The following is a 21,651-nucleotide window of genomic DNA, read 5'->3' as shown; positions in this document are numbered from 1 at the left end:
GAATAAATGAACGAAGGAATGAATGAATTGAATGTGTAGAAAGTATCACCTTTTCAAAGGTTGTTTTTGCCTGTTACATTAGATCTTAGTATAACCCTTGAAATCTTACCCACTAAGAAATAGTAACTATAAATTAGGGTTTAATTTTTTAAATTCTGTTCAGATTTATGGCCTGAATAATCGTGAATGAAAACATGAAAAGAAAAATGACATAACTGTAAAAGTACATTAGATCTGAAGGAAGCTCAGAGGGGCTTCTGGGGTCTGGGGAGTGTTCTATTTTTTGATCTGGTTGCTGGTTGCATCATATTTTAAGCATCTGAAAATTCATCAAGCTATGCACTTAATGAAATGAAAACTAAACATTTTTCTGTATATATAGTATACTGCAATAGAGTTATTTCTAAAGTACGTCAGTGTTCTTCCTGTAACGTTCTACGTTTTTATTATTGAAGTAGTTCAAATGTGCTGATAAAAATTAACTTAATTTGCATATTTTAGGAAATGTATTTTCTATTGCTGTCATTTTTAAACTTTTAACCTCATGAGTAGTTTTTGCTCTAATTGCTCTAAGTTTGAATAGTGCAGGAAGTGTATTAGGCTGACATTTATTTAACATTTGTTTGACTTTGATTTAGTTGCTGATTTCTTTTCTTGACTCATGTTGAACTGAGTATAAGCAAGGAAGAATTTTTACTAAGAACCAGATCCTGCCTGTCGGGAAGAAAACAATACTTACATTGAGAGATTTAGCAACTCCTTCCTTCTTTGAGGAAAATACAAGTTCTGCCAAGTTTGGCTTTTTACAGTGGCACAGCAGTCTGCCAGGCAGGCAGGGTCCAGTGGGGAGTGAGTAGGGAGACACTCCCCAGGTCCAGTTCCAGGGGGTGTTCTGGAAAAAGAGGAAAGGAAGCTGTGTGGAAGAGAAGACAGCCAGCGATTCCTCACATGATCATGTACATTATCTCACTAACTCTCACGACAAGTCAGTGAACTGTATTTGAAATTTACATGAAGACACAGAGGCCCAGAGACGTTAAGAAATTTGATCTGTAGTTGAGCGGCAGACCTGGAAATCACTCAGGATTGCCAGGCTTCACAGACTGTTTTCACTCTGTGTCATCTTGCCTCAGCTCTCTTTGCACAAAGCTTCCTGTGTCGGTCTCCTTCCTTAATCTGACGTGTTGATTGACTGTAGAAACTAGAACATGTGTGCCCGGCACAGAGTGAGTCCTCAGTGAATATGTGGAGAAATGGATTGGGTAGATAGATGTGAGTAAATGGCTGTTTCCTTTTGCTGACATCAGCTACAAATCAGACTGCAATATTAGCTATTCGTTTTAATATGCTCAAACTCAGGTGAACATGAGTAGCTCAGGGGATGCCATCACAGAGTGACGTCTTGGTAAAATCTTGTTTGCCTATAAATCCATGTCTAAAAACATTTTGCTTCATTTATATCAAAAAAGAAATTACCTGCTTTTTAAAAACCATATTAAAGAGTGTTTATGGGTTTCTTTACAGATCCAACACATGTACCGCTGTGCTCGAGTCCAGGGCCTAGATACTAGTGAGGGGCTGCTGCTTTTTGGTAAAGAGCATTTTTATGTGATTGATGGATTTACAATGACAGCAACCAGGGAAATAAGAGATATCGAAACCTTACCTCCAAAGTAAGTAAATGAGTGAAGAGAGACAAAGTACAACTATCTTTAGAAAACAATATACTTACATAGTGTTTTTAATGCAAAAGTTGTGTTTTAAGTAATGTTATCTCTCAGTTTATGTGTATCCATCATTAAATATTGACAAGAGTAATTGTTATTTCAAGCTTATAAGGGACACATTTGCCTTATCAAAATGAAAACTAAACATAATTTATTGCTATGCATTAATAGTGTTACACACCATCTTCCTTGTATTATAATCTGTATATTTATAAAATTATTGTAAATTTTCAAATTGTTCTTTTTCTTTTTTTTCAAATTTCAATACAAACACATTGTAGAGAAAATTCAGGCAGCTGTACAATACTCTTAACAAATGTAAGTGCGGCCATGTCCTCTGAGTACCCTGGAAGCAGAGGCAAGAATGATCTGACTGAGTTTATACATCTTCCTTTTCCCCTGAAGTTCTGTGGTGGATGTGTTAGTGGGTAATGGAAACCAGAGACAGACCAAGCTAGAAGAAAGCTAAAAAGCCTAAAGCTTAGAAAATCAGCATGCTCTTCTATGCCTTTAACATTTTGAACACCTAAACATGTACTTTGAGTGTGGACATGGTCTCTGTAGTTCACTCCTAGGAGATATTCAGATAATTACTTTCTGCAGCAATCACAGCCACTTTATGACTTTTATGCCCCTTGTCCTCCATTTTAAAATATTTAAAATTATATTTTATGGCTGTGTTGATTTAAAGATGAATATGTTTGTATTATATATTAAAATATTTTCTTCTACCTAGAAGTTCAGTTGTTTCTTCTGATTTGAAAAGAAATGAAAACATTTTCTTGGACCCCTTGCAGTGCACAGGCCTGGGCACTGTGCCGGTCATGCCTGATAGGTGGGCCCTGACAGGGCGAGTAGGATTCTTTTTTTAAGTTCTGTTCATCAGAGGGGGTTTCTTGTATGCTAAGTAGCTAAGAAATTATTCTCTTGAAGTTTTTTTTTTAACTAAATACTCTTAATATATTGTTCCCTGCTCCTCTTCACATGTTGAAAATAACACAGCCCTTTTTGGACAGTGAGTTTATCTCTTGCTGTGTTTTTGTTATCTCCTTTCTCTCGGCTGCCTGTAGTATGCATGAGCCAATTATCCCTAGAGGAGCCAGGCAAGGCCCCAGTCAGCTCAAAAGGACATGCAGCATTTTTGCATATGAAGATATCAAGGAAGTGCATAAGAGGCGGTATCTCCTGCAGGTGGGTTGGTTTTAGTAGTAACAAATGTTTTGTCATGTTCCTTTATTCAGAGGATGTATTATTTTTAAATTGATACTTGCCAGGATCCACATAGTTCCTTAGAGTATTCCTTATATTTGGTTATATGATAGACAAACTCATGTCACATGGGTACATAACTGTGTAATAGCTCTTTTTTTTTAAACCCAACTTTAAAACCTTCAGTGATATCTTTGTTATCCATCTTTCCCTATAGCTATCAAATTTATATTATAATTTTCTTGTAATATAAAATTACATTCTCACTATAAATTTATAATTTTATAATTACTCTGTTTTACCATTATTCTGTTAAACAATTTGGAAGCAAATGGGCTCTGTTTATTTTGTAATTTAATCTGCTGGGAAGTTATAACTCTAAAAAAAAAATGTTCTTCAGTCAACAAGTTGGTTTCTTCAGCATCATGGAAATTCATACTGGAAAAGTTAATGTGTAATCTTATGTGTGTTTTTTCTTAACGTTTTTCTCTCTGATCATTTCAGCCTATTGCTGTGGAAGTCTTCTCTGGAGATGGACGGAATTACCTCCTTGCTTTTCAGAAAGGAATTAGAAACAAAGTCTATCAAAGGTATTATTTATTAGAAATACTTACAATGCTATCATGGAAAGAAATGGGAGGTAAAGTATTATCAGTTTAGCCAGTTTTTAAAAATCTGTTAAATGTGTGAATTAACTTCTTCAAAGAAAATGTTTGTTTCATTTTTGCCAGCCCCTTGAAACATAAGACTTCTATTTATGCTTTTCTATTTTGAAATACCATTTTTCCTTCTGGTAACTTAGAGTAGATAACAGCAAAAGCCACTTTCATCATTAAGCCCCATGCTGCTAAGTATAAAAGGATTATGAAACTGTAGCTTAAAAAATAACACTTCAGGTTCAGAATAGGCTTCTTTCATATTTTCCAAAAAGAAGACAGTGCCGTACCTTGCTATTGAGTGCAGAGCCTGAGTTTCCTTAGAACTTGTATTCATCAAGACTCCTCTGACCCTCATCCTTGAAAAAAGTAGCATCGCCAAGTAAAACAGCTGATGTAATGTAATCACATTTCCTTTGTGGTAAACTGCATTTAAATTTTACCTTGTAAAAGAAAAATACTATATGCGCACCCAGGGTGCTTGAAAACGTTGGATGTGAGAAAATGAACTAATCGTAACATGATAGGAAAGCCCACTCATTCTTGAGGAGTGGCGTGGACCCTCTAGTAGGGAAGTTTTGTACTTCACTTATTTCCGTGAGGAATGACTAATATCAAGCAACATTGCTTATCTGCAGTACAGTAATACTACCTGTGAGCAGGAAAATGAAGGCGGTTCTTCAAATTAAGTGCCTGTGGATGTTGGTAGGGAAGAGCTAAGGAAATGACTGAAATTTTAGTTATCTTGTTTATTTCTAAAGGTGATATCATGTTCACCATTAATGAACTATCTGCTCTTCCTAAGTAGAAGCGATTACAAGATGAGTTTGTTTTTCTCTGAGAATTTTCTGTGTATATGCCAAGTTCAAGGTCCATATTCATTTCAAGAATTTTCCCACAATTCTTGCTTGTCTTTAAGAAATTGGTGTTGACCTTGTGAGCAGCTCTGAAAATAATAACAGTGTCACTTAAAGGTTCTTATCATGTATGTATTTTCCTTTGTTAGTGATGTCTCAGTTCTATCGTTTGTTTCGCTGTTAGCACTACTTGCTGTCATGTGAATATTTAGCTGTTAATGACTCTTTAGGACATCGTTAAGTTGACTCATTTCCCGTGAATCAGTGTGGCAGGACTTTTTCTTCTGGTACTGGGGCAGCATATGTAAAAATCCACAATGACAGCCTTTCCTGTGTACCTTTCTGTTTGGCTTTGGAAGCCATCATCTTACCCTTTTTTGGTAACAGAATGTTCTAATTATTGTGTATTCCCTTTGCCTGCCATTTACTGAGTAATAGAGGGGTAAATGCAGCAATTAAGGTCTAAATGAATCCTTTCTTAAACTCCCATAAGATCCTGGCTGAAACGTCATTTCCAATTTTATCCTATTTTTAACTTTTCCAGATTTTTGGCTGTAGTGCCATCTCTAACTGACAGTTCAGAGTCAGTGTCTGGGCAACGACCGAACACAAGCGTGGAGCAGGGGTAAGTTGTTTGCTTCTTGCACATTACAGTTTAATAGTGAAATTAGGATCCTTTATATCTGGACGGTATTACTTAACATATTTAATGAGTGTTCCCCTCGCGCCACCACAAACCCTGGTGGTTTGCAGAAAAATTTTTAAATACCGAAAACTAAAAGAAAAAGAAAATGTGTGCATGATCATTCATGTCAAATCAGTGCTCACATTTCGATCAATTCCCTTCTGATCTTTTAAGCGTGCATATATTCCTGTGTGCACAATTGAGTCTGTACTGTAAATACAGATTTTTATTCTGCTTCTGTTCAGTGTTACATGTAAATATTTCCTCCTGCCTTTAAAATATTCTTTAGAAACTGTGCTTTCATGTATATATGAAGCATTTTCTATTTTTGGATATTTCATCTTTATCGGGTTTCCTTTTTATAATAATGTAAATGTAATACCTCATTTTTTTTTTTAGGATAAAGTCCCCTTAGTAAAGTGGTATGAATTTTAAGGCTTTTAATACACAAAGCCAACTAGATTTCTTTAAAAATTATACACGTCTGTATTCCACCATTAGTGGATAAGTTTGCTTATCTCAGTAGATGCTTATCAGCTTTTTATATTTACTTTTTAATTTTTACTGATTTTAGAAAACACTTTGTTTTTAAACGTGCATTATTTTCATATTAATAATTTTGAACCCTGTACATATTTGTTAGCCATTTTAAATTATCATTTACAAATTATCTATAACTTTTGCCCATTTTTTTCCACCGAGTTCTTTATTGTTGGTGGTGTTGGGATTTGATTTTTTTTTTTTTTTGAGATATAATTGACATATTAGTTTCGGGTGTACAATATAATGAGTCAATATTTGTATAAATTGTGAAATAAGGACCTCGCTAAGTCTAGTTACCATCTTCTCTGAGTTCCTGTCATCAGTGTGTGTGGGATTTTTCTGTAATAGCGTATTACTCCTTTGCTTGTCGTATTTGTTGCAAATTTCCAAGTTTTTCTCTTAAATCTTTTTTTTGACATTTAAATTTAAACTTCTGTTTTTGTGTGTTCTACCAGTCGTTCCTTTGTGCTCTTTTCAGCTGCTTTTAATCTTAGGAAATCCTTTTGGGTGATATAGCCATTTCAAGAATCCATATACCCAGCTTCATTCAGTCACTCAGAACTGGTAGCCCTTTATAATCCACTGGGAAAGAAGCAGAGCTTTGGGGCTACAGATTAATTGTTACAACATGCAAGAAAATGACCTAAAAACTTCACTGGGAAGCCTGTGATTTGTCAATAAAATTTGATTCCAGCCTGTATGCCTCTAAATATATTTGTCTATTTCTTTTTTAGTTGTTGCTTATATTTTTCTTTAGCTGAGGTTTAACAAATACGAATGCTGCGAATATGCTTTCGTTAACCTCAGACACGTGTTCTGTTCCTAATCACTTGTGCTGCTGTGAAGATAAATACAGGAAGTGAAAGTCTCCCTTAAAGCATATTGAGCCTTTTTCTACTTGTAAGCAAGTTGCTGGTCCTTTGCCTGCCTGAATAATCTTCAGCTTGCTGTTTCATTGTTCTTACTACTTTCTGTGCTGAACTGGAAGTTCTTAAAGAATTTCTCAAAGCTCAAAGGCAAGGAGCAGAAATTCATTTCCAGCTTAAATCTTCTTTTCAATTGTTCCCTTTCTTATAACGTTAAGAAATGATCATAGCTCTTTTTCCAGAGAGAGTATCCTATACATTCAATTTGCCTGAAGGGAAGAATTTATCTAGAAGTGGAAAGTGGTATCTATACTATTGAGCTAGACATGTTTATGAACTAAGGTATACAAATCTCTTAATTTCCTTTCAGGCAATAAAATATATAATTAAGTGCTTTCCTGCTGGTTCAGTGACCAATTCATAATATTCAAATTACTAATAATCAGTATTACAAAGCTGTTAAACCCTAAGGGTTTTATAGCATTCTAGGAAAGTCTGCTATAGGAAAAAGTCCGTAATTTTCTGAACAGCAATAACTTTCCTGTCATAAAATATTCCTATGTTCAATCACTTTTTCAACATCTCGTTTAGGAGATTTACTATGCACCTGCTATGTACAAAATATTGTATGCTGTATCAGTTATTCCAATTTAATGTCTTTACATCAGTTTATATAGGGATTGTTGTAAAAGGTAGACAGTTGAACTGCATCAGTGTTTTTCGGACTCATTTGCCATGACCCACAGTAAAAAAAAATATACACTACACTGCATCCCAAGACACACAAACTTAGTTACAAATAGTAAAATAAAATTCACAGAAAATTCTTTTTCTTAGTGTATATAATGCCTTCTGATGTTCTCTATTTTCTTCTATTCGATTCTGCTATTTCATAGTTCAAAATGCTGATCATAGCCCACTAAACTGATTTCATGACCCACTAATAGATTGTACTTCGTAGTTTGAAAAATTCTTGGACCAGTTGACTTAAAATTTGTAACTTTGTAATTACTCAGATTTAAAATTATATTGCTTGCAACTTATGTAATTTATCATTTGTAGATCTGGGTTGCTTAGCACTCTGGTTGGAGAGAAGTCTGTGACTCAGAGATGGGAGGTAAGCTTAATGAAAATGCAAAACTTCCTTCGTAATTTGTAGTTAGAAGGTATAAGTCATACAGTTAAAGCACTTTAATAAATTACAAATATATACCATAGAAAAAATGTTTCACTTTTGTTCTTTTTAGGGAAAAAAAAATGTTTTGTTGTTTTGAAATCTGTAAGAAACTGTCCTTTACCTCATTTTGCCTATAAATTTTTGAAAAGTGAACATAGTGGAAGTAATTGATTGCTTTAAAATAAATCTCTATTTATCTTTCCCAAGAGAGGTGAAATCAGCAACTTTCAGTATTTAATGCACTTGAACACTTTGGCTGGCAGATCGTATAATGACCTCATGCAGTATCCTGTCTTCCCCTGGATCCTTGCAGATTACGACTCTGAGGTAAATCTCAAATCATTTTGTGTAAGTGGGACACATTTTCAAAGTAATTAAAAGATACTGCACTAGCTCAGATGTTTGATTTGCTTTATAGTTTAGAGTTCTCAACAGGACTTACTCCAAGAAGACGAGAAGAGCTTTGGGTTAGACTTGTACAAAGTTTGGATACTTGACCAGCTTCTTGGATATTCAAAATATCTATCTGATTTCCTCACATGCTGATAAATTTGTATCCACTGGAGGATGTCGCTGTCCTCTGTACTGCAGCCAGCTTCAGAAACAAATCTAAGTCATCCTTCTGTTTAAAATTATTCCATGGATCATCATCACAATTTGGAGAAAATTTTAAAACCTCAGTGTAACACCCTATACAAAGTAGCTCCTGCATATGTAGCCCTCCTGTACTCCCAGGACTGCTGTTCTGGGCTACCCTGTTCTCTCTCTCTCTCTGCCCCTGTCTTGCTCTGTCTTCATACCTGCGCTTGCTGCCCTCCCTGCCTGGACTTCTCCCCAGGCTCATCTGTGCTCATCTTCTCCCCCACTGGCATGTCCCTCTGGGTAGCTTCATTTCATCCCACAGGACACACTAAATTTAACTTCCAGGGAGCCTTCTGGCCCTTCTCTCCTCTTCCTTCTCCCTCTGTTCCCACGCCTCCTGGTAGCTGTATCGTGCTGCTTTCTTTTACAGCATGCCATAGTCATGATTTTATCTGAGCTCACTCAGCCGTGAGGTCCTAGAACACAAAGACTGTCTTACATAGCTCTTAAGTCCCACCCTCTAGAGCACTGCCCAGTACTTAGGATACACTTTAATCTTTGTTGAAATAACTGAAAAAAGTATAAATGAGTTACTTTGCATGCAGATTTTCAGAGGACAAATACTAACTTGACTTATATTGATAAATGTGGATCAGTTTCTCCTCTCCAAGACTTAAAATACAAGTTGGCAAAATTGGTGGGTTGTGATGCCCTAGGAAAAGAACACAAATTAGGTATCCCATGGGTACATACTTCAAATTTCTCCTTTTAAAACCCTCAGGAGGTAAGTTTTGGTTTACTTTTAAATATATGAATTAGGTCAACTAGAGATGAGCTTTTAAAATAGTCTCTGGTAGACTGAAAGAATCCATTTCATTTGGAAGTCACTTGATCTGGTATGATTGGAGGCGAATGAATTTCTCTGCAAATTACAAGTGCTCTAGTTTATTTTACTTCCTGTTCACCTCTAAGAAGAAAATGCTCAGAGGTGAAGTTGGACTGAAACAGGGAAAGAGGGGAACAGGACAGAAAGATTTGATCTCCAATTATGTGGGTGATGGAGGATAAAGATGAATTGGAGCTTTCATGCCCAGTCTCCTGCTGTGCCCTTGCCCAAACTGGGAAGGGCTTTCCCTCTTATTCCTCATCTTCAAACCTAGATCCTGAGGGCCTTCCTCTGTGAACATTTAATTTCCAAAACAGTTGTCTTCAAACTGCCATGTGCCTGTCTGCACAGTATGGATAACCGGTAGGTGCGTGGCATTCATTGCCTTGGGGTCCAGTTCTGCTGGTGCAACACTGTACGTACTAGCACACTTACTAACCGTCACTGTCTGCTATCGCCATTGTGTCTACGTTGGTGAGAATAGTGGGTGCATAGTAATTCGGAGTTGGGTTTCTCTTTGCATTTTAGGAGGTAGATCTTACTAATCCCAAGACATTTAGAAACCTGGCTAAGCCGATGGGAGCGCAGACAGATGAACGATTAGCTCAGTATAAGAAGCGATACAAAGACTGGGAAGATCCTAATGGTGAGTAATTTTCTTGTCGTGGGATTTTGTACACGTTTCGAAAGTAAGCTATAATCAGTGGTCTGACGCCCTTGCGTCTTTGCCTAAATTGCTTATCTATCATCGGTCTATGTTACATATGCACGCATATACACAAGTGTCAGAGTAGAAACATCAGGTTTTGCTTGCCAACTGATGGCCATGCTTAGAAGGCATTTTTAAGGTATCTTGTCAGGTATTAACAGAACACTATGTGTGTGTGCTCGGTGTAGGGCAGAAATTTCCCATCATTGTATCTCTAATTGTTTTTAAACTGGGAACCATATTTCCCTTTACTGACTCTCAGTTTTATTGAGATGCTTTTTATAACCCTTTTGCATTAAAAAATAATAATTGACTACCTTCTAAAATACTAGTTTCCTACTTATGATTTATTGTGTTTAATGTTTATCATGTGTCCCCTTCAAACAGGCAAAACTAACAAAGGAGAAAAAAACTAAGTGTGTGGAATCTTTATTTTTTCCTTGCCAAGGAAAGTATGTCAGAAAAATTGAATGACATTAATAGATTTAGAGAAATATTTAGCAATGCAAAACCAGAACTTAATGACAAGTTGCTGTATGTAAATATTCTGCCTTAGTCGAAGATGGTTTGCTACTAAGGGTTATCTATTCCAGTAGGCCTCAAAACATAAATTGCTAGATGTGCTCAGTTTGAGAGAAAGGCACAGAATTACACTAAATTGGATAACCGCCAAATATATGTGTGGGGTTGCAGTGTCAGGGTAAAATTTTTATGCTGCAAATGCTGACACTAACTTGCACTTGGTGTCACAGTTGTCATATACAGTAGTAGCGTTTTCAAGTCTGTTAATGAATACCAATTTTATTTTTCATGTTTACCCTTTCATTTTCAATTATACTTTATTTTTTGTCCAGGAGAAACTCCGGCCTACCACTATGGGACCCACTATTCATCTGCAATGATTGTGGCTTCATACCTAGTAAGGATGGAGCCCTTCACACAGATATTCCTAAGGCTACAGGTAAAAGTTCAGAGGTTCTGCATTTTATTCAAGCCTTCTATTAAAACTGTTGCTTTTATTTTAAATGTTATCTTGCCTGACAAGAAGCCTCATGAAGTTCTAGTCATAAAAGTAGTCAAACATAGTTAAACTGGAATTTCACTCGTCCAAAATTAATAAATAAACTAGAATTTGTTTACATAAACAAGTGCCAGGGTCTTTTCAATCAAATAAGTAGACAGTACGTATTTTCAGGCCAAGAGGTAGATGGAATTCAGCTGTAACTGGTTGAATTCAACAAACACTTTAAAAAGATAAATACAGTCCAGCTCAGTTGCTGTCTTTATTGCTTTTCTCCACTTTCTCTTTCATTTATTCAGCAGATATTTATTGAGTACCTACTGCGTGCCATGTACCATTCTAGGTGCTTGAAGGACATCAGTGAATAAAGACAAAAGCCCTGCCCTGTGGAATTTACATATTTTAGTTGAGAGAGACAAACATTCTAAGTATATTGCAAAGTATTTTAGAATGTGACAAACAGATAAGGGGGAAGAGGATGGGACGTATGGAAATGGGGGGGTGGAGGAGGACGTGATGCAGTTTTTTGTTTTTTGGGGTTTTTTTCTGTATGTATATTTTTATTGAAGTATAGTCAGTTTACAGTGTGTCCATTTCTGGTGTACAACATAGTATTTCAGTCATATATGAACATACATATATTCATTTTCATATTCTTCTTCAAGATATTGAATACATGAGATACTGAATATAGTTCCCTGTGCTGTATATTATAAACTTATGAACTTGTTAAATTTTTTTTGGTGGGGGGAGGTAATTAGATTTGTTTGTTTGTTTGTTTGTTTGTGTGTTTAAATTGGGGGGTGGTAATTAGGTTTACCTATTTTTAGAGTAGGCACTGGGATTTGAACCCAGGACCTCCTGCATGCTAAGCATGTGCTCTAGCACTTGAGCTGTACCCTCCCCCCAATGCAGTTTTAGAGTAGTCAGAGTAGGTCTCCTTGAAAGGTAACATGTGAACAGAAACTTGAAGGAGGTGAGGGAGTTACTCCTATGGACATCTGGAAAAAGTGTGTTCCAGGCATAGAGAACAGCCCAGTGGGGGCCCTCAGTCAGGCATGTGCCGGAGATGTTTAAGAAACAGCGAGGAAGCCAGTATGTCTGGAGCAGAGTAACCGCAGGGGAAAGCGAGAGGGGATGAGGTCAGAGAGGTAATGGGCCAAACTGTGGCAGGCCTTGGTGGCCGTCAGCACTTTTCACACAGTGAACTTTATCCTAAAGACAGATATGCTGTGTTCACTCAGACGCAGCACAGGGAGTTTGAGGAAGAGGGGAGGATGTATCCGTGAAGCTCTATAAACAAAAGAAAGCCCTTTTCTATTTGAATTCGTTCTATCAGTCTGTGATTTTTTTTGATCACCTTCCTGGTTCTCCACTTAATTCTCATTGGTATGAGAACTTGAAGAACATGTTAACTTATAAAATTTGTCAAGCACATGTATAACCGGAGTATTTCCAGCTGTAGATGGCTACTTGAGAAACTTTTTTTAGAAGAGCATCATCAAACAATGAAAGAACTCCTGTTTCCTTATAGTCCTGCTCTTTCTCCAAGTACTAATCTTTTTTTTGAATGACTTTTTTAAGTCTTTGTATTTGGATTTCACTTGGATACAAAGCAAGAGCACCCTTTGTAAGCAGTGCCCCCCAAAATAATTAATTTTCTTTTTGTGATTATTTAGAATTTTGTGTATTTGACATAGGTTGATGGGAAATTGAATTGTCATCAAACATATTTAGTTGGGGTTTTCAAGCTCTTGAGCTTGGATGCCCCGAGGTGGGAGCAGTTCTCTAACAGAGAGGTGCCTTCTCGTTCTGCCCGCAGGGAGGCCACTTCGACCTGGCTGACCGGATGTTTCACAGTGTGCGCGAGGCCTGGTATTCAGCATCAAAGCACAACATGGCAGACGTAAAAGAACTTATCCCAGAATTTTTTTACTTACCAGAATTCCTATTCAATTCCAACAACTTTGATCTGGGTACGTAGTGCTACGGCACTCTTAGGAGTGTTAGCAGGGAAAACACCAAGTCACTTTCTGATGATTGTCTGCGGTACACACTCAGGTTGTTACTAAACTTGGATCCGTGGCAAAGCCAATCTCCTGACACTGGGTTGTGGTGAAGGAAACTACATTGTGTGTTTATTGCAGGGCCAAGCAAGGAAAACAGGCAGCTCATACTCAAAAGACTCCAACTCCCCAGTAATGGCTTTCAAGGAAGGGAGTCACTGTGAGGGATAGGGTCACGAGGAGTGTCATAGGCTTGTGCACAACTCTGAGATTGGTTGTTGGTGAGGTAATAGGAACCTCAGTCATCAGTCTTCTGGTTCCAGCTGGTCTGGGGTCTACCTACTGGTGGTTGTCATGTAAGTTAACTTCTTCCACCTGGTGGGGGTTTTAGTATCTGCAGAACAACTCAAGGGTATGGCTTAGGGTATTATCTATAGCCCTTGAGGAGGAACTAAAGGTCCTTGACTTTGTTTTATGGTTAAACTAGTATTATTTTGCCTTGCTTAACTGTTTTCCTTTGTTTCTGCATTTTCTCAGTTCTCTGATTAAATTTGCTCTTTAGAACTCAGGGAAGTCCTCAGAGGCTAAAGTGTTTTTGCAAACAAGAGGCAGGGGACATGGGACGGTGTTGGGGGACTGGGACTCGTCCTTGGGAAGACCCTGCAGGTTCCTGCTCAGTTTCTATTTCCTTGTGGTTTCAGCTGCTATTAATTACAACAGGGTGTATGAGAGTAGATATATCAAAGAAAAACAGATTTATGCTCCAAAACAGCTAATTTAAACGTAGGGTCTTGGGGAAATTTTTAAATTTGACACAGATTACATCTAATGGTCAGAATATCATTATTTCATTGAAAACAAAGGTGAGGTGAAGTTTTACTTGAAAATTAATATGATTGAAACTAATAGCCAGGAGTGGCATATCCAAATTTTTCATGTATTATTCATATCTTTTGTATTGCCTGAGCCATTCTCAGTTTACACACTCACAGGTTTTAAAATTAGAATTGCAGAATAACTTTTAAGTAAATCCCTATTCTTCATCCTGTTAGGGTACTATTTTCTAGAAAAACAGAACCAAATCAACATTCATAAAAAGGAGAAAAATTTCCTCAGGACTCCACTCTCTTGATATTATCCAGCAGTTACAGGAAGTAGATTTGACTTTTTGGCTACAGTTTCTTGGAACACAGTTTGCTGACCTATGTTTCTGAATATTTATTTGACAACGTATCAGAATTCCATTGTTTCACTTTAAAATATTTGTGCCAGATATTGTTCTGTTTTCATACTTTTTTCATGCCCTGTATCTTACTGTATTAAAGAGTTTAATATATAAGCTATTACTGTACTACCTCATAAAAGTTAACAGAAAATTCAGAGAATATTCATGTCTAATACATTTGAATGATTTTTCTTTTTAATAGAATTTTTATTTAATTGTCCATCAGGCAGCTCAAACCTTCTGAAATTATAGCTCCAGGTCCAAAGGGGAAAGTTAATGAGACTCCCTCCTAAGCCCCAGCACAAGTCCTGAAACTGAGTCTCATTACCTCTGACTGGGCTGGGAGCTCACTCTTGAGCAGCTAAAGACCCCAAGTTTAGGACTTTGAGTTGGAGAGAGTGGCAGTTCCTCAAAGGAATAGAGTAGATGCTGAACCGGGAAAAAAATGAAACATGGACAAAGCATTTGAATGTGGTACACATCAGTGTTTCATTATGTTCACTTATAATTCACCTTTGGAGAATGCTACTGTCTTCCTGGGGATACCACTTTCAAAGAGACAAATGCAGAGAGATGCAGAAAGACATACCCCTAACATTCCAGAAATACTCAATCCATTACAATAATCTATGTTGCAGGAATGTTCTAGCCAGACTACTTACGAACCCAACCAAATAATGTAATTTTAAATAAGTAGATTAGAGAAAGGTCCTATGTCTTTGTCATGCTCATCTTCATAACAAATCATCTTCCCCCTTGAAATCACACACTTTAAAAACTACTATTTTGCATATAAGAGCAAAAGCTATAAAACTCTTAAAAAAAAACATAGAGGTAAATCTTCATGACCTTTAAGAGTACAAGAAAAAGGAACAAAAAAAAAAAGATAAATTGGACTTTATCAGAATTTAAAACTTCTGCATCCAAGAGTGTTATAAAGAAACTGAAAAGAAAACCTACAAATCAAAGAAAATATTTGCAAGTGATATATCTTATGAGGATCTAGTATTCAGAATATAAATAACTCTACAACTCGACAGCAGTAAGATAAGCAACCCAATTAAAGGGGAAAAGGACCTTAACAGACATTTCTCCAAAGAGGCCAATAAATGGCCAATAAGCATATGAAAAGATGCTTAACATCATTAGTCCTTAGGGAAATGCAAATCAAAACCACAGTGAGGTGCCACTTCACATCCACTAGAATGTCTATAATGAAAAAAACCCCACACAAATGGAAAATGACAAGGGCTGGTAAGGATGTGGAGAGAGTAGAACCTTCACGTATTGCTGGTCAGAATGTAAAGTGGTTCAGCACTATGAGAAGCAGTTTGGTGTTTCCTCAAAAAGTGAAACATTGAATTGCCGCATGACCAATTAATTCTACTCCAAGAACTGTCTAAAAGAACTAAAAATAGGAACTAAACAAAGACTTGTACACACACATTCTTAGCAGCAGCATTCACGATAGCCAGGTGGTAGAAACAGCCCACATATCTATCAGTGGATAAACAAATTGTGGAATATACATATAATGGAATATTATTCAGCCATAAAAAGATATGAAGCAATGATAAACACAACAGTGTGAATGAACGTCAAAAACACTACAGTAAGTGAAAGAAGCCAGACATAAAAGGTCACATAATACATGGTTCCATTTGCACGGTCTGTCCAGAATGGGTCAGTCCTTAGAGACAGAACTTACATTGGTGGTTACCAGGGATCAGGGGGTTCAGGGGGTTGAAAGAATGGGGAGCAGCTGCTTAATTGGCTTCAGATTTCTTTTGGTTGTAATGAAAATATCTTAGGACTGGATGGACAATATTGTGCACTGAAATGCCATGGAATTTGTTCACTTTAAAATGGTTAATTTTATGTTACATGAATTTTACCTCAGTATGAAGAAAACCAAACAAAACACTGTCTCTCCACCTAGAAAAGATAGTAAATGATATAGAAGAAAGAGCACTTAGGTTTTTTCCCCTGACTCTGGAACGAGTAACATTCACCAATGGTCTTCTTTTTACACCCTTGGATATAGATGGAGAGGTACTAACTACACAGCAGCAGAACCAGACCAGGAGTTTTCTACAGACTGTTCCCTTTGACATTTTTAAATTGCAGATAGCGCTGATGAAATAAAATTACATCACACAGTATTCAGGGATTATGAGCAAATTTTTGAAAAGTAGATTATATCTCAGGTACCCTGGGGATTATTACTTGCTTCTTATTATCAAAAAATTGGGCCCAGAGGGCATTTCAAGGTAGGTAGAGTAAGGGTGTGAAAGAAGGGGGAAGAGCTGTAATAACTTGATTGTTTCATTTTTTTAATTATATGGTAATTTTTCCAACTAAGTCAAGACATTCCTTTAAACAGTAAAGTAATTTTTTTATCTCTCACTTAATATCACATTGTAAATAAGCCATCAGATTACAATGATGAAAACAAGATTGCTTCTCAGGAAATATTTTTATTGGCCCCTACTTGGAACTGCCTTTGTGTTCTAAAATTTGAACAATTGTACTTCTCTATGAAAATTTCAAATACAGCTATTTATCTAACCAACCACTGTTAAGCTAGTGAGTCAACATTATTATTTATAAAGTCATATTTTACAATGATCATCTGATTTGTACCTAAGAAAACTCTGTAAGCTGAAGTTTTTTATGTTATTTCAAAAAAAGAAGGAAAAAAATCCATTTCCTTAGATGCTAGTCCCATTTAATGTGTTTTGTTGTCAATAGATTTCATAGTAAATTATTTATTTAATATTTTAGAGGTTATCTGGCTATGGCTTAAAAATAGCAGTTTTATGAGCAATAAATATAACTTGTTTATGAATTATATCAATTTGAGGTTTTTGTTTATGCCAGGTAGCCCCCCTAGTCTTTCCAAATGTTTTTTCTGTTGAATAATTCAACAGCAAAAAGTTATAGTTCCAGACTGTGTTTTAAATGAGCATCCTTGCAGCAACTTACGTGTGGGTTCTGCAGAGCTCTCGCGAGAACTTAGGGATCGTAAACAAGGAAATTGCGTGTACTGCGGATGTTTTTAGGAGATTGTGGCACTTTAATTTACTCTTAAGCCAAGACTGCGTTCAGACTGAAAATGGCTGAGGAGTTGTGTATTTTGCCTCTTCCTTGCGAATGGCAGACGTCTGTCCAAACAGCCGGACGAGAGATTCAGTGTTGGTTAACTGCTCACCAAGCGTTAAGCATTCTGGAACAGCCTAAGTGAACATTTTAGAGAAATTGTTGATGATTTCCATATGAGCAGTTTAAGGGGACTGAATTGATTTGAGCAGTTTTTACAAACTCAAAACAGTAGCCCTATAAAATGTTTCATGAAGAAGTCCTGTGGCCAATTAAATGTCAGAAATGTTGTATCGTATCCCTCCTGGAGAAGAGCAGTGCCTCTGAGGAGTCTTGCAGGAAAGAAACCTGTCTAGCCGCACATAACTCAGCACTTCTTGGAGTCATTTGACTGTGAGGGCCCCTCAGTTTTGCTGACACGTAGTAAATCTCCCTGAGGGAGCGCTCCAAGGAGCGGGCTTAGGGAAACATCAGAGTAGGTGATCTCTGAGGGTGCTTTCTGCTGGTAAAATTGTGTAGTCCTAGTAATGAATCGAACCCACTGTTTCTGTTACTTTAGTGTGAAGTTACGATTTATCTCATTCTTTCATTTTCTTTTTAATGTATCCAATTACACAGGCTGTAAACAAAATGGCACCAAGCTTGGAGATGTCATCCTTCCTCCCTGGGCGAAAGGGGACCCGCGAGAATTCATCAGAGTGCACCGTGAGGTAATGCACGTGCACTTAGCAGTTGGACTGAGACGTCACTGGGTCACTGACCACTGTACAAAGAGAGGACCTTGAGCCATGTAACACCTGTGTGTCTAAGTTACTAGTGTTCTGTTTGTATGATTTTTAGTTAGTTTAGTTCCTGTTGACTGCTGGTCAATTCTTTTACTTTCTAAAGAAGGGACAAAAGTCAGCCAGTGACTGAACCTGTGTTTTGAAATGACAGGCTTTGGAATGTGATTATGTGAGTGCCCATCTGCATGAGTGGATTGACTTAATCTTCGGCTATAAACAGCAAGGTCCTGCTGCAGTAGAAGCTGTAAATGTCTTCCATCATCTTTTTTACGAGGGCCAAGTGGACATCTACAACATAAATGACCCACTAAAGGAGACAGCCACCATAGGGTTCATTAATAACTTTGGTCAGATCCCTAAACAGGTATGGATGTGTTTTTCTTATCAATATTTTGTTTCATTTTTTAAGCTCCATAGTGTTTATACAAATGGTAGATGACCATATAATAATTAAGTCTAGACTAACTTTCTAATTAAGAACCATAAATATCACTCAGTAGTTTCAGTAGGTTCCCAGATTATTACTTTCTCCTCCCTTTTACAGTCCAGATAAATAGAAATTTTGTTGGTCAAAGAGGATTTTCCCTCGCGGACTAGTGCAGGGCATGCTTTCCTATACCTGCACAAGACATGGCCGGAGGACAGGAGGAGCTCGGTCAGGGAAGCACATGGAGCCATGGGGGCAGCAGTGCACACCAAGATGGTTTTTCCTGCCAAGTCCAGTAGGAAACCAATGCTGACTTTAAGCGTTGTCATACAGAGTCATAGTTAGACATTAAAGATCATTCTGGCCACAGTGTCACACATGCATGTCCTATAGGAGAGCCGCCAACTGAGGAGCAGGAAGCTGTCATAGTGGTTCAGGGGACAGATAGTGGTGGTTTGGATTAGATTATGGGTGCAGGTCTGATCAGTGCTTTGGTGTGAGAGTGCATTCCATGGGACCGCCTAGGACCGGCCCTGCACTGGGTGCTCCAGCCACCGTCTGGAACCTGGAGAGGAGGACCCAGAGCTCAGCCTCTCACCCAGGTGCTGTAGATCTCTTACCTGCAGCGGTGAGCAAACCTCTGTTAAGGAACCTCATCCCTTCCTTCATCCCCACTGTCCAGGGCCCACCAGTAGGGTGGGCTGCACCAGAAGAAACTGCAGGACACTGCAGAAGGCATGCTGTGCCAGCCATTCAGACCACCATCTTTCTCCCAAGTGCCCTGCTTCTGCATTTTGGCCCCAACTGTCCTCTGTTACTGCATCAGACATCTCCCCTGGACTCCCTTTTTGTAGGTTAGCCAACTTTGAGGTTCCAGAGTTGGCAGTTGGGAACACAGAACAATGGCAAGTCCTTGTGGAAAAGCGAAACAGCCCGTAACTGCACCGCTCACAGTGCAGTCTGACCCACAGTGCAGTCTGACCCCCAGTGCAGGAACCATGTTCACTTTTAAAGTGAAATGCTTGTTGACAAACTCCAATCATAGCTGATAGCTGAAGAACCTTGGTTAAACCTTTCGCTTTCTTGAGGGTTACAAGTACAGGAACCATGTTTCATACCCTCGTGGAAACAAATCTTCTGACCACAACACATGCACCGCGGCAGGATTTTTGCTCCACTTTTGAGTTTAAGAGGCAAACAGTCTAGGAGACAGAGTTTGGATACTAATGTATTTCTAGGACATTCCAGGGACTAACAGAGAGTACGTCCAAGTATAACCATCCTAGAATCATCTAAGCTCTGTGGTCGCCATACTGATACATCTTTATAAACACTAGCCTGCCCTGCCCTTGGGTCTTCATATAAAGTTCTTCAGTAAATGTTCATGAACATGCTTTAAAGTATGTGGGTCTTTTTATATAACTTCAGAATCTTGGCTCATTATTAACATTTATAGGAAATAACAGAATCCTGACACTATGCCCTGTACGTAGATAAAATGAGAATTGTATGTTTAAAGGTTTCAGGGCCTAAAATGTTTATCTTCCTCTATACAAGGCATTTTTTCTATTTTTTCCTTCTGGGAATCCAGAAGGTCAAATTCACAAAGTGTGGTGGTGGTGTAGTCATCTTAAATCTCATTTTGTATAAGGTTTTCCAGCTATCTTCCTCAAACACCAGTTTCCCAACAGAAATGACTGCCTATTTTGAAGATCAACAATATTTGAAAAATAGTCATCTTAAATATACACTGAAACACTGAACGGAAATGCCAAAGATACTCTTTTTCTTTTTCCCTCTACGACATCACTAAGTATAAAGAAGGCAACAATGTTCACACTGTGTGTAGCACCTAAAAGATACAGAAATGATGTCACATAGAGGAGGGCCGCATTGGAGCCAGAAGTAACCCAGTTAGAGGGAATGGCCCTGCCCCCGGGAGCACAGAGTGGTATCAGGCTATAAAGAATTGGTTAATTTTAAACATCCCTAGAAAATAGTTGTCAACCAATTGCAATTTGAGTAGTTTAATTAACTTTTGAAAAATTATCATGAAATCAGTGTAGCACAGAGCATGGTGGTAACCCAAGCTTTAGTATCATAGTCCTGTCCCCACTTACTAAGGTGTGAGATTTCTGGCAACCTTCTGAGCCTCTTGAAATTTCTCTTCCTCAGATGTTATCTGTGGTAATATAATACCTAATGGTTGTTGTGAAGCTTAAGTGAAATAACAGCATAATACCTGCCATACAGATGGGCCTACTAAATGTTAGCCTTTGTTATAAAATATGTCACCTCCTCTCACCCCAGTTATTTAAGAAACCTCATCCACCAAAGCGAGTGAGGAGCCGACTCAACGGAGACAGTGCAGGACTCTCAGTCCCACCAGGATCCACCAGTGACAAGATCTTTTTTCATCATCTAGACAACTTGAGACCTTCTCTAACCCCTGTAAAAGGTAAAATGGCAGGAAATAAGCTTTTTTTCTTTTAAATGAGCGTTTGATTCATGATTCTGTGGGGTTATTTAATAATCCTAGTTTAGCAATAGCAAATTTGCTCTTCAACAACAGTGTAATTTGTACTAAGTGCTAAATCACCAAATACTTGCTGGATTTTCTCCTTTCCCTTTTCTGTCTTCTTCTTTTCACCTGTTGGATTTTGCATCTAAAAAACTCAAACAGGTCTCTCCTCTCTGCTAAGATAGTGAAGACTCTAATAGACCAAATCTTGCAGCTCAACTTTATATTCCACATGTGGAAAAACTTCTGTCATCTTCATTTACACACGTTCTACCAACGTAGGAATAGTAGTAAGAAGACAGCATTTTTAATATGCCAACTAAAAGCCTCTATCTTTCAACTAATGTTATTGTATGTTATCTAAAATTACTTTTCCAAATAGATTCTTTTTCCTTAGAATGAAAAAATGCTTTGTAATGCCTTGAAGTTGTCACTTAAATCCAAAAATTGGAGCAACAAAGTCTGGTGAATTGGATTGGCTACCAGCTCTTTGTCATTTGCCTCGTTACGCAGACTCTGCCCTGTGCAAGCTCCAGCCACTGCCCGGGGAGGGTTCTGGAGCACTGGTGTGCTCGGCTGAGGTCGGGGCAGAGTACAGCTTCTCGGGGAGCATTGTGGCCTCTCTAGACATGGGACGTCTAGGCCTGGGAGGTGCTGAAGACCTGGATTG

General features: G+C 37.9%; 1 protein-coding gene across 5 annotated transcripts in view; it reads left to right on the top strand.

Annotated features, from left to right (window-relative positions):
• The window catches only part of WDFY3 (WD repeat and FYVE domain containing 3), a 241,446-nt gene that overhangs the window by 201,080 nt on the left and 18,715 nt on the right, over window positions 1–21,651 (top strand). For all 5 annotated transcript variants that reach the window (XM_072942738.1, XM_072942743.1, XM_072942751.1 and 2 more), the window contains 12 exons: window positions 1,525–1,673; window positions 2,798–2,918; window positions 3,441–3,526; window positions 4,994–5,074; window positions 7,606–7,660; window positions 7,928–8,047; window positions 9,717–9,834; window positions 10,752–10,858; window positions 12,741–12,894; window positions 17,867–17,958; window positions 18,185–18,397; window positions 20,771–20,918. In XM_072942738.1, the coding sequence (XP_072798839.1) occupies window positions 1,525–1,673; window positions 2,798–2,918; window positions 3,441–3,526; window positions 4,994–5,074; window positions 7,606–7,660; window positions 7,928–8,047; window positions 9,717–9,834; window positions 10,752–10,858; window positions 12,741–12,894; window positions 17,867–17,958; window positions 18,185–18,397; window positions 20,771–20,918 (1,444 nt within the window). The remainder of the gene's footprint in view (window positions 1–1,524; window positions 1,674–2,797; window positions 2,919–3,440; window positions 3,527–4,993; window positions 5,075–7,605; window positions 7,661–7,927; window positions 8,048–9,716; window positions 9,835–10,751; window positions 10,859–12,740; window positions 12,895–17,866; window positions 17,959–18,184; window positions 18,398–20,770; window positions 20,919–21,651) is intronic.

Source organism: Vicugna pacos, chromosome 2 (assembly GCF_048564905.1).
Source record: "Vicugna pacos chromosome 2, VicPac4, whole genome shotgun sequence".
Classification (NCBI taxonomy): Eukaryota; Metazoa; Chordata; class Mammalia; order Artiodactyla; family Camelidae; genus Vicugna; species Vicugna pacos.
This window is presented reverse-complemented; position numbering and strand designations above follow the sequence as displayed.